This window comes from Artemia franciscana, chromosome 11, assembly GCF_032884065.1.
Source record: "Artemia franciscana chromosome 11, ASM3288406v1, whole genome shotgun sequence".
NCBI lineage: Eukaryota > Metazoa > Arthropoda > Branchiopoda > Anostraca > Artemiidae > Artemia > Artemia franciscana.
Genome location: NC_088873.1, coordinates 46,790,171 through 46,812,351, shown reverse-complemented (window position 1 = coordinate 46,812,351; position 22,181 = coordinate 46,790,171). Strand labels below are relative to the sequence as shown.

Sequence of the window (22,181 nt, the reverse complement as noted above, 5' to 3'; positions counted from 1 at the left end):
ACAGTAACCAAAACTCTAAAAATTGGAATTTTGATATCAATAGTTGCATCAAAATAATCGCATTTTAAAGCTAATTTTAAATATATAAGTTTCATCAAGATCAGTTATACCCATAAGAAGTTACGAGCCTGAGAAAATTTGCCTCATTTTAGAAAATAGGGGGAAACGATCTTAAAAGTCATAGAATCTTAACGAAAATCACACCATCAGATTCAACGTATCGGAGAACCCTACTGTAGAAGTTTCAAGCTCCTATCTACACAAATATGGTATTTCGCATTTTTTGCCAGAAGACAGATCACGGATGCGTGTTTATTTGTTTTTTTTGTTTGTTTTTTTTGTTTTTTTTCCCAGGGGTGATCGTATCGACTGAGTGGTCCTAGAATTTCGCGAGAGGGCTCATTCTAACGTAAATTAAAAGTTCTAGTGCCCTGTTTAAGTGACCGAAAAAATTGGAGGGCACCTAGGCCCCCTCCCACACTCATTTTTTCCCAAAAGTCACCGGATCAAAATTCTAAGATAGCCATTTTATTCACCATAGTCAAAAAACCTAATAACTATGTCTTTAGGGACGACTCACTCTCCCGCAGTCCCCGTGGGAGGGGCTGCAAGTTACAAACTTTGACCTGTGTTTACATATAGTAATAGTTACTGGGAAGTGTACAGTCGTTTTCAGGGGGATTTTTTTAGGGGAAGATTTGAAGGGGGGTACGTGGGAGGATATTTCCATGGAGAAACTTGTCATGGGGGAAGAGAATTTCAATTAAGGGAGCGCAGGATTTTCTAGCATTATTTGAAAAAAACAATTAAAAAATAAATATGAAAAGTTTTTCTACTGAAAGTAAGGAGCAGCATTAAAACTTAAAACGAACAAAATTTATTACGTATATGAGGGGCTTACCTCTTCGTTATACCTCACTCTTTACGCTAAAGTATTTTTAGTAATTTCAACTATTTATTCTACGTCCTTTGTGATTCAGAGCTCATTCTTAAGGAATTGGGACCAAATTTAAGCTTTAGGGTAAAGAGCGAGGTATCGACGAGGGTTGAACCCCCTCATACACGCAATAAAAACATATGAATATAGAAGTTCGTTACGTAAGTTAATTCGTAAGTTATGTATGTTTTTTACCAATGAAAATTTTTCTAGTTCTTTTAAAAAGTTCTAGTTTCTTTTTTAAGTAATCGAAAAATTGGAGGGCAACTAGGCCTCCTCCCTCGCTCTTTTTTTCTCAAAATCTTCCGATTAATTGCAATTAATTTATATGCAAATTTCGTTTTAATCATTTATGTGCGGAGAGCCATGATCAAAACACGCATTAATTCAAAAACGTCCAGAAATTAAAGGAAAAAAACAAGTTTTTTTAAATGAAAGTAAGGAGCAACATTAAAACTTAAAACGAACAGAAATTGCTTCGTATATGAAAGGGGCTGCTTCCTCATCAACGTCCCGCTCTTTACGCTAAACTTTTTTACTGTTTTAAAAAGCAGAGTTGAGAGAAAGAGTCAAACTTTAGCGTAAAGAGCGGGACCTTGATGAGGAAGCAGCCCCTTTCATATACGAAGTAATTTCTGTTCGTTTTAAGTTTTAATGTTGCTCCTTACTTTCATTTAAAAAAAACTTGTTTTTTTCATTTAATTGACAATAAGCATTTGGGAAGCACTGTCTAGTTGACTATTTTGAACGGGTGTTGCTTATTTTAGGGAAGATTTAGGTTGCCCAAAAAACGGTCTTTTAGAATATTGCGTTTTTAATGTTATTTTTATAGGGACATTACAGATATTTCCTTTCTTTTGAGTTTTATTAAATTTAAGCTTAAATAGAAATAATTATGGCACAAGATATTAATCGCAGAATTAAGCAACTTCATCAAACCTTAATTACACATCCCCAAGCAGAAATAACTTTAAAATGTTTTATCTCGCAGTTGGAAAAACCACAAAAGCTCCACTAATCCCCGAATCTAGGGCAACGAGAACTACCCACGCTGCTTAAAATATCTATATAAAAAAAAATAGTCCTATGTAACGGGCCATGGAGCCTTGTAGGGGTAGAGAGCTATTTTTGTCCATTTATTTTCATGTTAAAAACTGAACTGAACTGAACTGAGCTTACCTTCTGTACAAGAGAGCATTTGACACCGTAAAAGTATATTACTGTGAAGATTTCAATGACTGTGAATATCATTCTAGTTTGTACTTAAGCCTTTCGAAAAATCCTACTGATATTTTCTACATTTTACACGGCCTTTAATACCAAAGTGTGTAGACATGCTAAATTTCAATTCAATTTGTCTTCATATTGATTCTATTGTGTATATACAAAGTATTATTCCATTTGTGAGAATACATTGTAATTGACCTCCCATTTCATGGAACAAATTGAATGAGAATGGAGATACTCAAAAATTTATTCCAAACTTTTATTGTTCACGTCTTTGCATATTTCATAAACCAAAGAAGATATTGGTATACCAGTTTTAAATATTAATTTTTAAGCTAGTAATCCTTTGAATATAGAAGGTTGTGGAATGCTTTCCACGATTGTTAATTCCTTTAGGTTAAAGTATCACACACACCCCAAAATATCTCGCCGATTATCTAGTCTAATCTGAGCTTAAATTTTCCCCCAGATATTTGGTATCAACTTACGGGTTATTGCGATGTTGACGGCCTGCCTTGTATACTATGTATACAAGTATGCCTTGTATACCCTCCCCAGAATTTTTCTGCTCCTAATAAAAATCTAATAAAAAACCTAATAAAAACCACCCTCAAAACAAAGCCTTGTGTAAATCCTAGGCAGGGAGTCAAACTCTTATGGACTCGAATATCTACAATTGGCTGAACTTACAAAATTGAAAACTAAGAGATAATGGTACTAAAACTTATGGTTTATAAGGATAATAATTTTTCAAACAGTTCGTGGTAACGAACTGTAAGTAAGAGGCGACCCGGCTCAGTAGTAACGGAAACTCTAAAAAACAGAATTATGATACCAATAGATACATCAAAGGAATCAAGTTCTTATGCTGATTTTAAATATGTAAGTTTTTTCAAGTTTAGCTTTACCCATAAGAAGTTACGAGCCTGAGAAAATTTGCCTTATTTTTGAAGAAAGGGGAAAACTCCCTAAAAGTCATAGAACATTAATAAAAATCACACCATCAGATTCAGCATATCAGAGAACCTTACTGTAGAGGTTTTAAGCTCCTATCTGGAAAAATGTGGTATTTTGTATTTTTGCCTGAAGAAAGATCCACGGATGCGTGTTTATTCGGGTTTTTTTCCACGGGTTATTACATATAAAACGTGATAATAATTTTACATTAAAGAACGAACATAAGAAGTCCATAGTATCTGAAGTGTTATAGGATATCATTTCATAGATGATAATGCAACACATATTTATCTGTAGAGAAGATAGTATAACACAAATTAACTTTAATTATTGTCCTTAAGAAATTATCAAAGGTAAAAATTAAATTTACTAAGCTTCAAAGTTTTGGTTTTATTTTTTAAGGTTTTTGAATTGCTGGAATACTATTCCAAAGAACAAAAAGCCGTAGGCTTTTTCCTGTTTATAATCGTAATTGTTAAAGAAAGTACTTTCTGTCAAAGCCTCTTACATCTTAACATTCGTCCCAGATCCGATGAATTTCTTCCGTAACGTCATCATCCATTTTTATTGGTATAGTCCAGTGGGGGTTAAACACAAATGGATAAAACGAAGCAAATACTACAAAAAAGATTAGAGAATTCAAGTTTTTGATTATTTAATCTTAACATTAGAATCACCCCTCAAACTTAAATTACATAGAAAAGTCAATTTTAATGTAGATGAAAGGAAAAGTATACAGTAGCTCGATAAAAATCTTTCCATTGACTTTACCGATTCGGAACATTCTGTATTAATTCGTTGTTTTCAAATAAAACTGCTATTATTTGAAAGAAGATGATTTTTCTGACATAAACAATTGATTCTCTTACTCAGTTAGTACTAACTGTTTTTTTTTTTTTTTTTTTTTTTTTATTGTGTGTTATTATAGAATAGAATATGATTTATTTGCTAAAATAGCACACAAGCTAGCATAAGCACGTCAGAATAGTTACAAATGATAAAATAGATGTTAAGGGATAAACATAATTAAAAAGTTAAATCAATTATTAAAATGAAAAATAAAATAGGGAACAAAAGATTTTTTGTACCTCATGGTTAACATTTGGGGACACAAGTCAAGTTGGGTATTTGGGGCTCTAAGAGCATTTAGTCTTGTATTAGGAAGAATTGGGGGATTTTCTTTGAAGGGGGGAAAAAACGTCGATGATAGTCAGAACTAAGGCACTTGTGACCAAAGTTCTTGGTAGGGACGTAACGTCGTGGTTCCAATGTAGTAAGGTCAAGTCTAGCCAAACCTTCATCGTATGTAGTATAACTTGTATAATAATTGTAGTATAACTCCCCAGTATAACTTGTGTTGCTCTTTTTTGAATGCTTTCAGTTTTAGAGCATTGGTCTTTGGTTAACCCAGGGTGCCAGACCGGACAAGTATCTTCAAGACAGGGTATTATATAAGAACAATAAATTATTTTAAGATTATGGATTTATATGGAGAACCGTTTAAGAAGGGAGAAAGATTTAAGGAGAAAACTACCAGAAATCAATAAGTGAAAATTGCGAGACTTCCATTTAAGGTCATTGTCCAACTGCACACCAAGCAGTTTATTTAAATTTGATGTGCAAAGGTACTTATTGATAGGGGGTATAATTTTTTAAAAAGGAGAACTATCAGAGTTAATTACGATAAACCATCAGCTTTAGAAAGCAGAGGAACCTTAGTCGAAGCAATTTTGTTTTTATTCATCGTGTTTTTTCTTTTAGTTATTCGAACTTTATTTTATGCATTAACCTTTAAATAAAAAGATCAAAAGAAAGTACCACTTTCTAACATTTTGGCCATTAAGTGGCCCAATAATATGCCATTTATCCCATACAAATAATTTATCCCATAATGTCGGCACATATTGGCTAAGCCATTATTCATGTCTTTAAATGTTTTCAAAATTGCAATTGCAGAAGTATTTTCATACATTTTCATAAGGGAATGCAATAGTGCGGTTTTGTGAGGGTGGTTGCATCAAACACAGCCCGAGTTAAGCAAAGTACAACTATAAGGGTCAAAGGCTCGAGCGCTTGATGGAGTCAAGTAAGGACTAAAAGCGATAGCCAAAGGCCCGAGTGAGTGGAGAAAGGCTCTTTTAATATTTTTTAAAAGAATAATAATGAAAGAAGCAAGGAAGCTTGACTTGGAATGGCGCTTGGTGTCATTGCTCACATAAGCAATTGAGGGGAGATTGCTTGAACTAATTACACTAGAGACCGGAGGGGAAAAACCTACGAAGTGACATTTTTTTTAACTGAGGAGACGGGCCTTTTGCTAAAGTGTTTGTAAAATCAAGCCTTTGTGTATGTAGGTCTGTGGAACAAACATTAACAAACAAAACAAAGGCCTTCCCTTCTTTAAAACGTTTATTGACTACCAAACAAGAGGAGAACTATAGAAATTCAAAAAAAATTATTAAAAAAAAAAGGATATGATAGGTAATATCAGACTAGGCTGATGTTCATCCAAAGTACAAAAATCAAAGTACTCGAAAATTTTGGAATGGACTTGTGGCCTATGGAAAGAGATGAATTTATCATTAAGTATGATACAGCAGGTATGTTTTTAGGTTTCCGTACACAACGGTGTTTACGTGATCAAAATCTAAATTATGTACTACCAAAGCGTTAATGATGTAGCCCGTTCTTAGTTTGTGAAGTTGTGTAATGCTTAGATTTCATGCATAAATCGTATAATCGACTCACAAGACTGAACATTAAGGTATCATTTTTTAGTTCGAAACGACGGAAGCTTGGAGCTTCAGTTTTACTCAGGTACCTTAGTTAAGGGGGTGGGCGATTGCTTCACCCCACCTAGATTTTTTTTACCTTCCTCTACAATTTGGACGCACTTTTGTATTATACTGACAAATATTATTTTTCTATCTCCATTGAAAAGGTCCAATAAGCAACAACGTTGTCTTCTGCTTAGATTTTCAAAAATATATTTTTTCTTAACCCCCTCCCTCCTCCCACATTTTTAGTAGACATTCCTGGCCTTCTGATCTGTTAATTGGTCTGGTAAAAGATACAAAGACATAATATTTATATATTACCCTTCAAGATAAATTAATGTTTAAATACGATTATATTGTTAGATCGTGATTAACAAAACATTAGTGTTAAAATAGGCTTTCTACACTATTTTTATGCAATTCTTGCGTTGCTTGTATTGCTAATCACCAAGCAAAATATACTTATTTCAAGCTATATATTTGACTCTGAATGTGTTTAATATCCAAAATATCCCAAATAAATACATAAATATAAATAAATAAATTATTATCAAATTTCATTTAAATTATCCAATATGATATAGTCATCGCCTTTGAAATGCTCAGATCCAGGTTGGCTCTCTTCCAGTTCATCTATCAATGGTATCCCGTTTTCATCAACAGAGAAATAGTCCTTTGTCTTGTGAGAAGGTTGGAGAATCTGTTTACCATCTTCATCAACTGCATTGTTAAACGTATCAAGTGGTTTCAAAAGTGGTTCGAAAGATCGAGCGAGCGACTTTGACTGAAAAAAAAAACAATTGACTATGAACAGCATATTTAGAGATCCCTGCTAACAGAGGCTGACTGGTAGTGAAAACAAGGGGGATTTGGGTTAGGCGGCCTTACATATGGCTCTCTTTACAGAAGGAATTTGTATTTTTTTTTTTTCGTGTTTAATTTGAAAGAATCTTGAACAATTAGAGGAAATTAAGCTCCGCGTCATTCGCGCCGAAATCTTCTCCAAATTAGTCCTACCCACTAAGTAAGGAGTAGGCTTACAGTAGGAAAAGGACAGATACCGCTAATCATTTTTTGTGCAAGATCTCCCTGATGCTAGGTTAGACTCGGTGTTGCTCAGGTTTCCACACAAAGGGAGAGCGGTATCGTATTTTCAGCTATATAAAATTTTCAGCTTTCGTTCTGCATCAGGGAAATCTAGGCCAAAGAATAGTCATGGTATTTGTCCTCTTAAGAAGAATGTTTAACATTGCTAAGAGTTTTTTGACTTTCTATCAGAACACAAAATATATATTTTGATAAGGCACAAAACAAAATAACTGAACTGTAGAAAAAAAACCTGCTACACTGACAAAAGTGATGTTAAAGTCTTCGAACCTCTTTTCACGTCTTCTACATCTTCAAACTGCACTGAATCAAGTAGCTCCCGATCAAATGACATCAGCATGAATGCTTCCAAGAGATCATCTGATATTGCAGTTATTAATCTTGTCTTAATGAGCTTCAGTTTGCTGATCTCATTACAGATCTTGGGCAAACCTTTTCAGCTCTGACCTCAGCTCGTCATGAGAAACCTTCATCATCTCTGCAACGTTTTGAGGGGCCGCCTTTGGTATTTTATCTCGACGTACAAGGCTGAATGTGGTGGGCTACAAGAAATATACCAAGGAAATAAGCTGTTTTGTCTGACAATTTTTCATTCAGTCTGGTTATTATTCGGTCAATTACTAACCTGAACACGTCAATTCGAAATCACTTTTGCCGTTTCTCCCGGCATGCACTTTTTCTTGGCACCGTGACAAGCTGGTAGCTCTGAGCTAATTGCAAGGTCCGATGAAGTGGTCTCTAGAAGGCCCTGGATCTTTGACATAAACTTGGAGGCATTTTCTTTGACATATTCGATGAAAATGCTCTCTAGATCCTTTCTTGCTTTATCAACCATGTTCCAGCCATCAAAAAGTCCAATCCTTTTGTCTGGAGATACCTTGAAATAGGGACAATGACTTCAAATAGAGCAAGAAACAAGTGAGCGGTTAGGATCACTTTTTACTCCGTAAGCTCATTCATCAGTGTGTCGGCTACAGATGACGTCTTTAAGTGTAAGGAACTGCTATTTTCACTGAGGAAAAAATGTGTACTGCATCTTAGTACAGGGAATCATCACCGGAAAACATCAAAACAAGCGACTTCTCTTTTACCCACCAATGAGTTTCGCCAATTTTCTGTTGTCTTTCTATTTGATTTTCTTGATTTTCTTGATTTTCTGTTGTCTTCGACTGTCCTTCTTTTGTGTTCTCTACTTTTTGTCACCATAGATCCATTCGTTTGGCGACTCAGCAAAGAAACATGAAAATTCCGTTCATGGTGCGGAAGAGATCTCTTGCCTCTGTTGCAGTGCAATAATCTACGACACAAGGGTTTTGAAAATGACCGTAGCACCAGATATAAACCAAATCTGGAACTCAGTTTTTAATGTGAGAAAGAAGTCCGTTAAATTTGCCTCTCATGTTAAAAGCACCATCAAACGATTTCACAGCTATCTTTTCGTACTTAAGTCCATGCTCTTCGATCTTGCCTTGTAGAAATTTTCTTCATGCCCTAGCCGCTAGAATCTTGGACACGTACGACAGCAAAGTGACGTTAAATAGCAACGAAGACCACACTACCTTTCCATCACAATGAGTCCTGGTTGAACTTCGTTGAAGTAAGGATGCTGGGACTGTTTGAAAAAATTTTCATTTTAGTTTTATCGATTTTATCCTGTTGTAAGTTTTTTCTTCTTATATATTTTTGTATTGCCGAGGACGGCTCTTCGACATAGGGCCGAAATATTCATTCTAATTGTTTCCCACTGTCTTGAGAAATCCCTATTGCTCTTCTTCTTTTTGGTGTTTGCCGGCAAAGAGTTGTTCATGAATTTCTTCGTCTTTCACATATCTGAACACGATAGAAACCTAGTCCATACCCCAGCGTACTGAGTTGTGTCCGTTTTAATGATGTATCTTTTTCCCCCGATTTCGTTCACTATAGCTCTCCGCATGTGTTTCAAAATGCTCCTCATCACTTTCTAGACCATCGTCTTAGAAAGTAACATGATGAGTGAGCCACGACCCTTAGCTGTTTCTGTGGATTCTCCGCTCACATCCATGTTCAATTTCAGTTTTCTCCTAGCCTCTTTTGCTTTTTATAGATGTTCCTTTAGAACGATGTCATATTTGGAGAACGAAAGTATGACCTCAAGGGAGCCTCTAAGGTTTACTCCCGGTTTTGTTAGAAGTTCAAGCCTCTCCTGGTCCCCATGTGCTCTAAAAGGTAATTCGTGTTTCCCCAACAGATTTACGACCTCGAAAACTCTATTCAGTACTTGAATGTTTTGCAAGATCTGTTTTTTCTGTTTACTATTCAATGCACTATTTTGGACCATCCAATGTCTCGGCAGTTTTCAGTTTGAGCGTATGCTTGAACTGCAGCGTTACTACGTTTTGACTTTTAATGTGCCTGGATTTTCTCCTAAGCAGGCCTAAAATTGGTGAACCCAGATTCAAACTGTGACTTCATGTCGAAAAATGCGACGCATATGCTGCAAAGAACTGATTTTACTGCCATTTCTTCAGTTTCAAAAGTTACCCAGGATCGTGAGATGGAACCAGTGGTAAGTTTCCGATAGCAAATCGAAGCCAAGTCAAAGCTAGGGTTTTCTATTTGAGGTGGTGTCGGCTTGAACAGATGTGACCTCATGAAATTTAACTTCTGAGCTAGTGTCGGATTCGGTGGTAAAGAGTAGGAAATTGACACGCTTACTGGCAAAGCTGGTTCACTATCAGCTAGCTTCGCGTCCAAGTCAGCATTTCCACTTTGGTTCAGAAACGGTGTAGATTCCTCCGCTACTAGCTCCACTGGTCCGGAAGGCGTCACAGTATTTAATTAAATAAAAAAAAAACAAGTTTTTTGAAATGAAAGTAAGGAGCGACATTAAAACTTAAAGCGAACAGAAATTACTCCGTATATGAAAGGGGCTTTTCCTCCTCGACACCCCGCTCCTTACGCTAAAGTCTTTTATTGTTTTAAAAAGTAGAGTTGCGAGAAAGAATCAAACTTTAGCGCAAGGAGCGGGGTGTCGAGGAGGAAAAGCCCCTTTCATATACGGAGTAATTTCTGTTCGTTTTCAGTTTTAATGTCGCTCCTTACTTTCATTTCAAAAAACTTCTTTTTTTTATTTAATTTCTGAAAGTTTTTGAATTAATGCATGTCTGATTTTGGCTCTCCGTGCATAAATTATTAAAATGAAATTTGCATATTAATTCTTTTCTTGGCTAAATGGCTTTCTCTTAGTTTTGATCAGACGATTTTGAGAAATAAGGGGTGGGGAAGGAGGCCTAGTTGCCCTCCAATTTTTCGGTTACTTAAAAAGGCAACTAGATCTTTTAATTTTTAAAGAACGTTTTTATTAGTAAAAAAAAATACGTAACTTAAGAATTAACTTACGTAACAAACTTTTATATTCTTATATTTTTGATTATATATATGAGAGGGTTGGTCCCCTCGTTAATACCTTGCTCTTCACACTAAATCTTGTTTTGTCCAAATTTTTTAAGAATGACCCCTGAATCAGAAAGGTCGTAGGATAAATAGTTGAAATTACTTAAAAAATTTTTAACATAAAGAGAGAAGTATTTATCTCCTCCTAAATACCTCGCTCTTTATGCTAAAGTATTTTTAGAACCCCTCATATGCGTAATAATCTCTGTTCGTTTTAAGTTTTAATGCTTCTCCTTACTTTCAATTGAAAAAACTTTTTCATATTTATATTTTCATTGTTTGTTTTTTTATAGTAATGCTAGAAATTCCTGCGCCCTTTTCATTGAGTTTCTCTTCCCCCATGAAATATTCCTCCAAGGAAAGATCCTCCCATATAGCCCCCTCCCCTGAACCCCACACCCAAACCAAAAAAATCCCCCTGATAACGTCGGTACACTTCCCAGTAACTATTACTGTATGTAAACATTGGTCAAAGTCTGTAACTTGCAGCCCCTCCCCCAGGGACTGTGGGGGGTAAGTCATCCCCAAAGAAATAGTTATTATGGTTTTCGACTATGTGGAACAAAATGGCTATCTCAAAATTTCGATCTGTTGACTTTGGGAAAAAATGAGAGTGGGAGGGGGCCTAGGTGCCCTCCAATTTTTTTGGTTACTTAAAAAGGACACTAGAACTTTTTATTTCCGTTAGAATGAGCCCTCTTGCAACACTCTAGGATCACTTGGTCGATACGATGACCCCTGGGGAAAAAAACAAAAAACAAACAAATAAACACGCACCCGTGATTTGTCTTCTGGCAGAAAATACGAAATTCCACATTTTTGTAGATTGGACCTTGAAATTTTTTCTATATGGTTCTCTGATACGCTGAATGCGATGGTGCGATTTTCTCAGGCTCGTAACTTTTGATGACAAAGACTAAATTTGATGAAAGTTACATATTTAAAATCAGCATAAAAATCCGATTCTTTTGATATATCTTTTAGCATCGAAATTCCGTTTTTTAGAGTTTTGTTTACTATTGAGCCGGGTCGCTCCTTACTACAGTTCGTTACCACGAACTGTTTGACAAAGTTGGCTCACCCTCTGTTGAAACTAGGTTGATGTTGCGTACTTCTTTGAGATAGTTCTAAAGAATTAAATACAAGCATTAGAACACCAAGGGACACAAGCAGCCAAGGTAAAGTGACGTTCTGAAGACTTCTATAAAATGTTGCAGGCATTGAATCCGGAACGCTAGATCTTGGTTCAAATACACTTTTCAACCATCCACCAAGAAAAACCAGGTTTTATCAAGGCTCTATCTTCGAATAAGAATTTTTGACAATTCAAGGACTGTAAAAAAATCTGTTCCGATAATTGACCTTTTATTTGTGAAAGTGAAACCAGAAAAAATTGCCAAAGAAAACAAAGCTGCCTTTTTAGACGTCGTGTGGCTAGGCCTTATCTCCCGAGACTGGAAAAAAAAGCCATAATACACAAAAGTTAAACCGAGACAATAATAACTCATAAGGTCAACTCAACGGACCTTGAATTGGTGGGGCTGTCGGAACTGTCGTTGCCTAAGCACCTAATTTGATTAATAATCGTGTTCACAGAAATGGTATAATGGACACAGCCTCAACAGACTGCCAGGCTTCTTTACATCAAGATCAGTCAAGAATAGTGACAGCAAAAAGTGAATAGTGACAATGCAAAAAAAAAATACTTAGAATCTAAGCCCAACTTTAAAAAAAAAGCTTTGAATCCTAGCCCACAAGTTGAAAAAAGCAGCCAAACTTTTACTAACCTTATTTCTCCGCATAAATGATAACTTCTCTGTTTTGGGTCTTTTCCAGCCTCAGAAAGTTCTTTTCTTTGCTTTAGTCTCAGTTTTTCCGCACCTTCCTTAACTTTTCCATCAGTCGTCTTGTCCATGCTCTCACAACCTTAAAACTGATGAACACGATAGCCAAACTGTTACACTTTTTCTAAGCTATAATCGTTTTACTTAGGAAAACGAGGCACGTTTATCATTAAAACACCTTGACGCGCCAGTATGTACTGACTCTCATACTCCTACCTAGCTTGTAACGGAATCGGGCACACAAAATCCAACTCCTGGGTCAAGTGACAACCTCTGGATTATATTTATCAGATTTCACCCCACAAATGAACCTGTTTGATAGCAGGGATCGCCTCCGCCCTTCTTAGGGCACGATGCTGTTATCTACGCTAAATCTGTACGTAGGCCTGTAATAACACAGCCGAAAAATTGTCAAGCAGAGTTTTTTGTTAAACATTATGTCAACTGCACTTCTGTATGTAAAAAGAAGATAAACGACTGGTTCTAAGTGGCTCAAAACCGATCTACCCAGGGGTAATTGCCCCCTAGCCCGCTAGCCCAGTCCACCTCTGGCCATATTTAGAATATATAAAAATTAGAATGCGTCATATTTTGATAATTGTAGCAATAAATATGACTATAAAAGCAATAAATATAGCAATAAATATTACTGCTACAATGATAATTGTAGCAGTAAGTAGCAATAAATAATAGAAATTATTATAGATGCAAGTCTCCATGTGGAAAGGGTAAATTTGATGGTTAATCAGTATTCTAGAAGACAGGGGTACATTCCCCTTTCGCTTGGGTGACAGGTGCACCATTGAAAGATTTTTCTATCTGCGTATTTGCTCTTTACATAATTCTGACTTCTGAATGAATTCTGAAGATATCTATGAGTAGACGATAATTTTTCATGTCTTGGAACGAAAAAGGATCTTTTTTAGCTGGAATTTACTCTTATATCTATGATATTATATTTTTCTGTTAAATGGTTTTGTATAGCGTGTGCACCTAATTTTTTTCAGAAGACAAATTAAAAAATAAAATAATTACGAAAAGTTAAAATGAGATAAAATTACCACAAAAAAATATTTAATGCGGCTGAATATAATAGATCCCATTACCTGGGGAAGACACTGACGTTCCATGCAAAAATAGTCTTCATTCCCGTCGTTGTGGCACCAAGTACCATCTGGAAATGCAGCAGACACTCCTTTATCATTCAGCTCAAGCCTTGGTGTGTACCACATACCGTTATCTTCCCGTTTACAGAAAATAGAGCAGGCCTGCCAAGGTCGACCTAAAATGATTATTGTTAATTAATAAATTGTCTGTAAATAAATCAGTGGTGTTGAACGAAGGGACCGTGGACTAAGAGTGGTACGTGCTACCTCAACCAACAACGTCTAAATTTCAATGCTCTTCATATAAAAAGAATCAAAAGTCAATCAAACTGTCAGTGATAACGTGACCTAAATAAAGAGGTACTTCTAATAGTAACTAAATCTCTTAAACAAGGAGTTATGATAACAACATGAAACTGTTCTTGGCAACAAACTCTAAGTAGGTACAATTAACAGTTCAATAAGGACAAATCCTTTTATTCGACAGTAAAAACAGCAAAAAACCTTGGTATATTACGATTGAGTTTATCAGCAGAAAAACTCAGAAATTAATTACACCTGGTCCAAGAAATAGAGATTGTTTGAGCAATCTTTCTCTGGAGAGGAGAAAATGATGGTTGAAGTTTTTATCTGCTGATGACGGCAACTGTATATGTGACCGAATATCTAAATACTTTTTTTTATTGTTTCACTGTCCAATAAAAGACCGTGTCCCTACTTAACTGTTATTTGTGCATTATGGAAAGGCAGTGTAGTCTTGGAAAATATGAACTCTAAGCAAGGAGTGAGACGGGCTAATCGATTTTTTTCCATTTTGAATACGTAAAACTATGAGGGTGAAATTTATTCATCAAAAGCTACGACCTGGAGGAAATTTGCTCTATTAAAAAAAAAAAGGCAAAACACGCCAAAAATAGCAGGTGATATTAATGAAAATTGAATTGTCAAATTCAGCATATAATGGAATCCCGTGGCAGATTTTTCAATCACCGTAATTTCAAGACAGTATAACTTTTTTTTTCCAAGAATAGATCAAGGAAGCGCGTTTATTTGCTTGTTTGTTTGTGTTTTCGCATGCGTGATTATATTGAAAAAATGGTCCTAGAAAATCGGGAAAAAGCTCATCCTAACATAAATTAAATTTTTAGTGACCTTTTCAAGTAGGGAAATCATTGTGCTATAGCAAAGTGGCGTCTCCTGTCAGTTTGTGATGCAGGACACAATTTTGGCCCAAAGGGTGCCAAAAAGCCATCAGATGAAAAATCCGGGATGGTCTATTGATTTACAAATTATTGAAAACAATAGATTGAGTTTTCAATTTCAGAAGCGGTAAAGCCGTGCGGTGGCACATTCGTGCTTACATATATATATATATATATATATATATATATATATATATATATATATATATATATATATATATATATATATATATATATATATATATATATATATATATTTATATATATATTATTTTCAATTTCAATTCAGAAGCGGTTTTCAATTTCAGAAGCGGTAAAGCCGTGCGGTGGCACATTCGTGCTGACATATATATATATATATATATATATATATATATATATATATATATATATATATATATATATATATATATATATATATATATATAATGCAGAGAAAACAAATGGCTCAAATAACGATTCCTTTTATAGCTTCATTTAAATAAGTTAAGGAATTTGAGACTTTGTAAAATTAATTGCAGCGATGTATGTTTGCACATCTGCCACTATTAAGGAAAACCAGTTAGTCCCAGTATGAGCGAGGGGAGTGCTTGGGAGTGTGCTGGGAGTTTAGGTGACGGTTGTGTCCTAAGCATTCCCTGAAAGTTTCAACTTAATACCCTAAGCGGATCCTAAAATCAACATAGACATGCGCAGATATACCTTTTGACCACCATGGTGAATCTACTGTCTTTTTGTTAGTTCAATGCTCCCTTGAATATTAACTGAAAGTTTAAACTTAGAACCCTTAACGATTCCTGGGATATTTCAAATACGCCCTTTTGATCACCTGGATACACAGTCTTTTAATTCAGTTCAACCTGTTCCTTAACATTCCCGGTAATTTCAACTTAATAACCATAACCATTCCTGAGATACTGCAGATAAGCCGTTTTGAAAGCCAGGATGCACAACGCCGCATTGACAAGTAGGATGAACTTGAGCTCTTTTAATTTAGTTCAATAGTTCTAGTTAATGTTGAGGAAGTAGTAGTTGTATTTGTAGTCTATAGAAGAAGTAGCAGCTGAATTTACAGTCTCAATCGTAATCGTAGTAGTAGTTTAATAGTGGCAGTCACGGTCGTAAGTTGTCGCATCCACAACCACAAGTAGTAATAGTCACAATTTTAAGTAGTTGACATTGCGATTAGTCATAAGTAGTCACAGGAGCCACCGCAAGCAGTTGCAGTTTTATTCACAGCTGCAGTCCCAAACAGTAGCAGTCACAAGAGTCTCAGTCACAAGTAGTCACACTAGTAAGTGGTTACAGCCACTCACAGTTGAAAGTAGTTACAAGTAGGTGTTGTCGAACATGCAAACAGTTACAATTGCAGCCATCAAAAGCTGCAATTGCAATCGCTGTCACAAGACGTCTTAGTCAGAGTTGCAAGTAGTCATAGTTGCATGTGGTCACTAATAATTGTGATTGCAGTTACAAGTAGTCGCAGGCACAGTTTGTCATGGTTGCAGTAGCAGTGTTAGTGGCAAGTAGTCACAATCACCGTCACAAGCAGTCGCAGTGGCATCTGCAAGTGTCACAAGTAGTCGTAGTCGAAGTTGCAAGTAATCCCAGTTGCAAGTTGTCACAAGTAGCTTTAGTTGCAGTCGAAAGTAGTTGGAGTTACAATTAAACGCAGTTGCAGTTGTAGTAGTTGTACTAGGCGCCCTTTGAGTTTCAAGTTAATAGCCTTAGCAGTTCCTTAGCTATTGTAGACCAGACTTTTGATAACCTAGATGTCTATATTGTCTGTGAATTTAGCTCAGTATCCTCCTTACCAGTCCTTGAAGTTTTACCTTAATACCTTTAGAACCGTGATGCCCCTAGAACCCCTTTAAACCCCTATACTGTGACAATTCTTTGTTCAAGGGGCATCCCTGGCATAGCTAGTTATTAGTTTTGGGATGAGGGTTAGTGCCGTGACCCTGCAAGCTCAGCCAGAGTCGACCCAGCTTTAAATTGTTAGCTGGAGAAATTTGATGAAGGTAAGCAGGAAGGGTGTATGAAAGCACCAGATTTCTGGCCCCCAGTCCCCCATTGCACTTCCTGGCTGAAGAGTCACAAAACAGAAATCCGCACCGCCACTTTGGACCTTAAGGGTCTAGTGCCGTCATACTTAATTACTTGATCACCCTTAGCTCTTTCGGACAAACCCAGGATCAAACATTGACCCATTTCCCAATACTAAATCCTGTAAGTATACAGTAGGTAAACTGTATTTACGACCCTTTTCTCAGGGGGTGGGGGGATGTTGAGGACATGCTATTAAATAATATTTATTAGGGCAGAGGTTGGAAAACCAGATTGCTAATTTTCCAACCAAAAGGTATCTAAAGTCAGGAAAAGCAGCTTGCCAATCCCCTATCCTAGGAAATCTAATAATAATTAAGCTGTGTTGAGCAAGAGTTGCTAAGCATTATGCAACGGGGTAAAAATTGGGGTAACAGCATGCTAATTTCGTGTCTCAAGGACAGCTAAAGTTAGAATAGCATCCTGATAATTCCATGACTCTAGGGAAACAAATACATAAGTAAAGCACGGTAGGCATATACTGTTAAAAACTGTTTCTCAGTTTTTAATCTCATTAGGGTATGAGATTAGAGACTGATAAACTTACTTTGTAGATGACTCTGCTGTGACCCCGGAGCGTTGCGTCTTATGATCTTGGAAAATTTAGCAAATTCTTTGCACTTCTCTGTTGCATAGATGGTAACGGGCTTTCTTGCTCGACAAATCTGTAACAATAAATGCATATTAATTACTTTCTTAGCCAGGTAGATAAGTCGGGCAGGGGTATTGCATCCCTAAACCTATAGATCAATAAACACTACTTTTGGCCACACATGAATTTTTTTTAATATAATTTCAACTATTTTTAGTTTTAGTTTAGTTCCCAAAAACGTCGACAGGTCTTAAAACTTCCACTGGATTTTCCCGTCATTTACGAAATTCACCATTTTTTCGGATCCTTGTGGCGGGAAAAATTAATTTATTTTAACATAAATGTTGTCTGTCTTAACATAAATGTTGGATAATCTTATAGAAAAAAAACATTGAAGGTTTCAAAAAGAAATAAAGCATTTGAAATTGAACTTTCTTTGACTGTTTATGTACTACTTTTCGAGAGTAAAATACAAAAGCATAATTGATAATAATACAAACATTAGTAATATAATTTCATAATTTACATTATTTATGGAATATAGAGTGTATATGGTTTCATTACATAAGATAGTACTATAATTTGGGTGCAAGGTTTTCATTGCCCTTGTTTAAGCAGAAACAAAAAATCTTGCTACAAATGATCTTCTCAAATATACTTATTTGTTTTTCCTCTGGACCTATAGGATAGTTTCAACAACAAAAAATCGAGAAATTATTTAAAAAAATACGTACGTCACTGTCATCACACAGTTCAATTTTAGTAGCTGATCCATCACAGCCACTGATGGAATTTACTGGTCTTGGATTGTCACAAGCTCTAGTCATAAGTACCGTCCCTCTTGACCCTTTGATGCAGGCAGATTTGCATGGTGCGACCGACCAGTCAGACCAGCCACCATCGGTGACAATCCCTGACCTTGCAAAGCTTTTGCATTCACCACTTTTACATTTACCATTGGTGCAAGGAGTACCTTCTAATGCTGGTCCTGCGAGGTAGTAACCATCTCTTGATGAGCTTCTGCATTTAATGCTGTAGCAAACTTTCTAAAAAAAAAAATATTTAATAAGAACTCTAGTCTAAAAATACGAGCTTCTATAGATAGATAGATAGGTGTATTTCAAAACCCATGGGCCATATACACACAAAAATATAAATAAATAACAAACAAGCAAAGAAATTAACAATAGTACGAATTACAAACACGCACAAAAAAACAGAATTCAACGCGAAAAGTGCCTAATCTAACAACAAAAGAAATTAGTCATATAACACTTTTTCTTCTTATTAAGGATTTATCTATATACACTCCAACTCCAAATATTGTGGTTGGGCTGCTATTTTGCAGAATACCCGGAAGCATCAAATAAATCCCATGCAAATAAATTCCCGTAAATCTCAGAGCACCGGGCATTTCCGGAGAAAATGATCCAAGTCTTCATCATCATCTTTACGAAGGGGACAAACATACCGCCTATCAGGACTAACTATCATTTTATTTTTGTCGAATGTTTTTTGCCTGTTCTGGATTGAAGGACAATTCACCCTAAGCTGAATCCAACGACATAGAATCATAGCCGGTAAATTAAATTTAAAATAAACTTCCTCTTCAAAACTAGGTTTTGCCTGATTATAATATTATAGGGTTGTAGAATCTAAAACCAGCCCTTGCCAATGCTGAATTTCCTGACTCTCTAATATAAATCATATGAAATATAAAACCCGGCTTTATTGACAAAAATGTGCAAAAAACTTGCATTTATCTAGCAAAAGATCAACGCTTATGGTAATCCAAGGTATATTTATTAAATTTCTTGTCTTACAGGGAGACAGTAAGGGTGTTCTAACCTTCCATCTCGGGAATTATAGTTTCCATGGTAAATGAAGTCATGAATTACTTTGAAGATGGAACACATATTGCTGCTTTCTATTTTAGCTGAGATTTGATTAGATTAGCAAAGGAATTGAGATTAGATTTGATTAGCAAAGGCTCTGGAAGATCATTGTATCAAAAAAGAAGGTAAACTCTTTTAGACTCAGGCTATGTAGATGATTTGTATATCCTAGAAAAAAATGTTATTGAAATGAATAAATTTTAGCAAGTTATTGAGAGTTGAATTGGCAAGAATCGAGTGTTAATGGGGTAGTCCTGTCGTGGTACAGAGATATTGATCACTGATTGGTAATACGGGACTTGTAGTTCGATCTCAGCTGTAGCAACCCGCCCAAGGGCCCATGATTCGATGATGGTGGTGACTCCATGTGAAATCGTGCCTATAGCAATCTAAACCAGAAGAAGAAGAAGAGGTGATATTAACCAGCAAGAAAGTCAACTAGGTGGAGGAGTTTCTCATTGACAAACCGAATTGGAAATTCGCATGCTTGCCATTTGGCTGATATTCTAGACCACAAAAAAGATATTCCACTCGCAATCAGGATCGTTAGTACATAATCTAGACTGTAAAATCGACAAGTAGGCTCGAAGAAGTAATTGTGGATTTTACACTGTCATGGGTAAACGCTTAGTAAACTTTGGGTAAACTTGGGCAAACGGGCAAACTTTGTTGCTCCACAGGGTATACTTCGACCATATAGTCTTATAAGCATGTTTTGTAAACTTTTTTGCTCCAGTGGTGCTTTACATTATTGTTTTGTGAATCCGATTTGTAAGAAGTAAGCCTCTTAGATAGCTTTGCTTGCCTGAGCAGTATTATAAGTAAAGAAGGTGATTGGAGTAGAGATTTGAAAAAAAAGAATAGGTAAAGCGCAAGGTGTTTTTAAGTTTAAAAAACTGAAAGAATAGGACGAGAAGTCTGCAAAGCTATTAGAAAATTAGAAGTCATGGCAATGACACAAGCCAAGCATAGCTATGAGGCTATACTTTGAAATACGAATTTATGAACTTATGAATTTATGAATTTATGAACACTTTGAAAGGCAGACGGTTATTTATTAAAATTTCTCTAAAGGATTTGTCTAAGGATAGTTTTAGGCTCTAATTTGATTGACGTAAAGGAAGCAATAAGCTGTACAAAAAATTTCAGCTTAACCTAAATTTCTAGGCCCATTACGAAACAAATGTTAAGAATGGTTGAGTCATGTTCATAGACGAAGGATGATAGATCGCCAAATATTGTACTCTTTGACCATCTGTCTGGGGCTGAAAGAAAAAGTAATTTGCCCCAGAATGCGTTATGAAGAGGAAATAAGAAAGGATATAAAAGAAATTGTAACTTAATAGAATTGGAAAGAATGAGGCTTTGAATAGATTAAGAAGAAGGGGATTGTACATGGTTGCCTTGTCCTCAGGTGGCTTTCATCTTCGGTGAGTTAAAATTTACAACAGTCGTAGCAGTCGTGGGAACAGTAGTAGTTGTAGTAGTAGTAGGAGTATAGTAGTAGCAGTAGTATTAGCAGAAGTAATAGCATTCGTATTAGTAGTAGTAGTAGTAGCAACAGTAGTTGTAGTAGTAGTAGCAGCAGTAGTAGTAGTAGTAGTAGTAGTAGTAGTAGTAGTAGTAGTAGTAGTAGTAGTAGTAGTAGTAGTAGTAGTAGTAGTAGTAGTAGTAGTAGTAGTAGTAGTAGTAGTAGTAGTAGTAGAAGAAGTAGTAGTAAATTGTCATTCAACCTACCAGACTTGAAGCAAAAACAAGGACAACAGCTCAATCTTGCAAGCACAAACCTAGCCTGTAGTTTCTTTTCAGTCTGTTTGCACCAACAGTTGCTAATGCTTACTATGCTCAACATCCATAGTATGCTGTGAATAAAGAGATATTTAGAAGAGACATAGTGGAATGAATTAATGCAAGATCAGGTTCAAACTTGGTAAATGCTTTCATGAAGAACATCAAAAGTGAAAGCGTAGAAAAGGAGGTAAATTACAGCCAGTAAAAAAGAATAAAACGCAAATATTCCTTGTCCGGGACCTCCACTCAACCTTCCTCAGTGCTGAAGAAGAATATAAATATCACCGTATTATCACCTTATTTTTCCATACCCTGTTGTTAGGGCAGCAAATATTATATTTCAAAAGACTGTTGATGGGTATATTCAATATTATTACCCCTTTGGTGATAATCTGGCTGGCTTAGAAGTGGGATTATTGCATACAATCTGTTTCTATCAAATTTGGATACCTTGTCAGACAATAAAAAATATTAGACATATACACTGTTTTACTTACAACACGTTTACTTGCAGTATCAAAGTCGAGAAAGTATCACTGTAGAAAAGAAATAAAAAATAAAAAAAAACTTACGTCAAGTGTTCTATCAGCAAAATAAGCGTTCCGATCTTGAAGGAACACTTGACACTGTTCATTAAGAGACCAATAAGCATCTGACCCTGGTTCCATAATATACTTAGCTTGATGGTCGTTTTCGGGTTTCATAGGGAAAGGGGAGTCGTCCAGGCAAGTTTCACTAAAATGTCAATAAAAATGACTTTCAATAATGTCATGTCAATTTCAATAAAATGTCAGAAAAGTTTTAAATTGTCAACACATTTGAAAAACGAAAAAGAAATCTATTAAGCCGATAGGTTCCTGAACTTTCTAAGCATATTCTGGAGTTGAAGTCAATTCGTTAGCAAGATTTTCAGCGGGTTTTCACTCAAATAGCATTAATTTGGGTTTGAAGATAAAGATGATATCAGTCTTTTTAAACATGTTCTGGAATTGAAGTCAATTTGTTAGCAAGATTTTCAACGGGTTTTCACTCAAATGGAATTAATTTGTGTTTAAAGGTAAAGATGATATCTGTCTTTTAAAAGTGTCGCATAGACTGAATCGGACAAGCAATGGATATGCACATAACACTTACTTGATTGTTTCCAACTAAAAAAGGGATTTTAAATTGGAGAAAAAGAAAAAACAAACATACGGTTAAATGACGCT

The 22,181-nt window shown here is 35.8% G+C and overlaps 2 protein-coding genes across 2 annotated transcripts in view; one reads left to right on the top strand and one right to left on the bottom strand.

Moving 5' to 3' along the window:
- The window catches only part of LOC136033307 (uncharacterized), a 107,782-nt gene that overhangs the window by 11,042 nt on the left and 74,559 nt on the right, over positions 1-22,181 (top strand). The gene's annotated exons all lie outside the window — the stretch shown is intronic.
- The window catches only part of LOC136033306 (A disintegrin and metalloproteinase with thrombospondin motifs adt-2-like), a 54,214-nt gene continuing 38,410 nt past the window's right edge, over positions 6,378-22,181 (bottom strand). The window contains exons 11-15 of the mRNA XM_065714080.1: positions 21,546-21,708; positions 18,022-18,333; positions 17,243-17,360; positions 13,388-13,563; positions 6,378-6,682 (exon numbers count right to left, since the gene is read on the bottom strand). Of these exons, the coding sequence (XP_065570152.1) occupies positions 6,449-6,682; positions 13,388-13,563; positions 17,243-17,360; positions 18,022-18,333; positions 21,546-21,708 (1,003 nt within the window). The 3' untranslated portion in view covers positions 6,378-6,448. The remainder of the gene's footprint in view (positions 6,683-13,387; positions 13,564-17,242; positions 17,361-18,021; positions 18,334-21,545; positions 21,709-22,181) is intronic.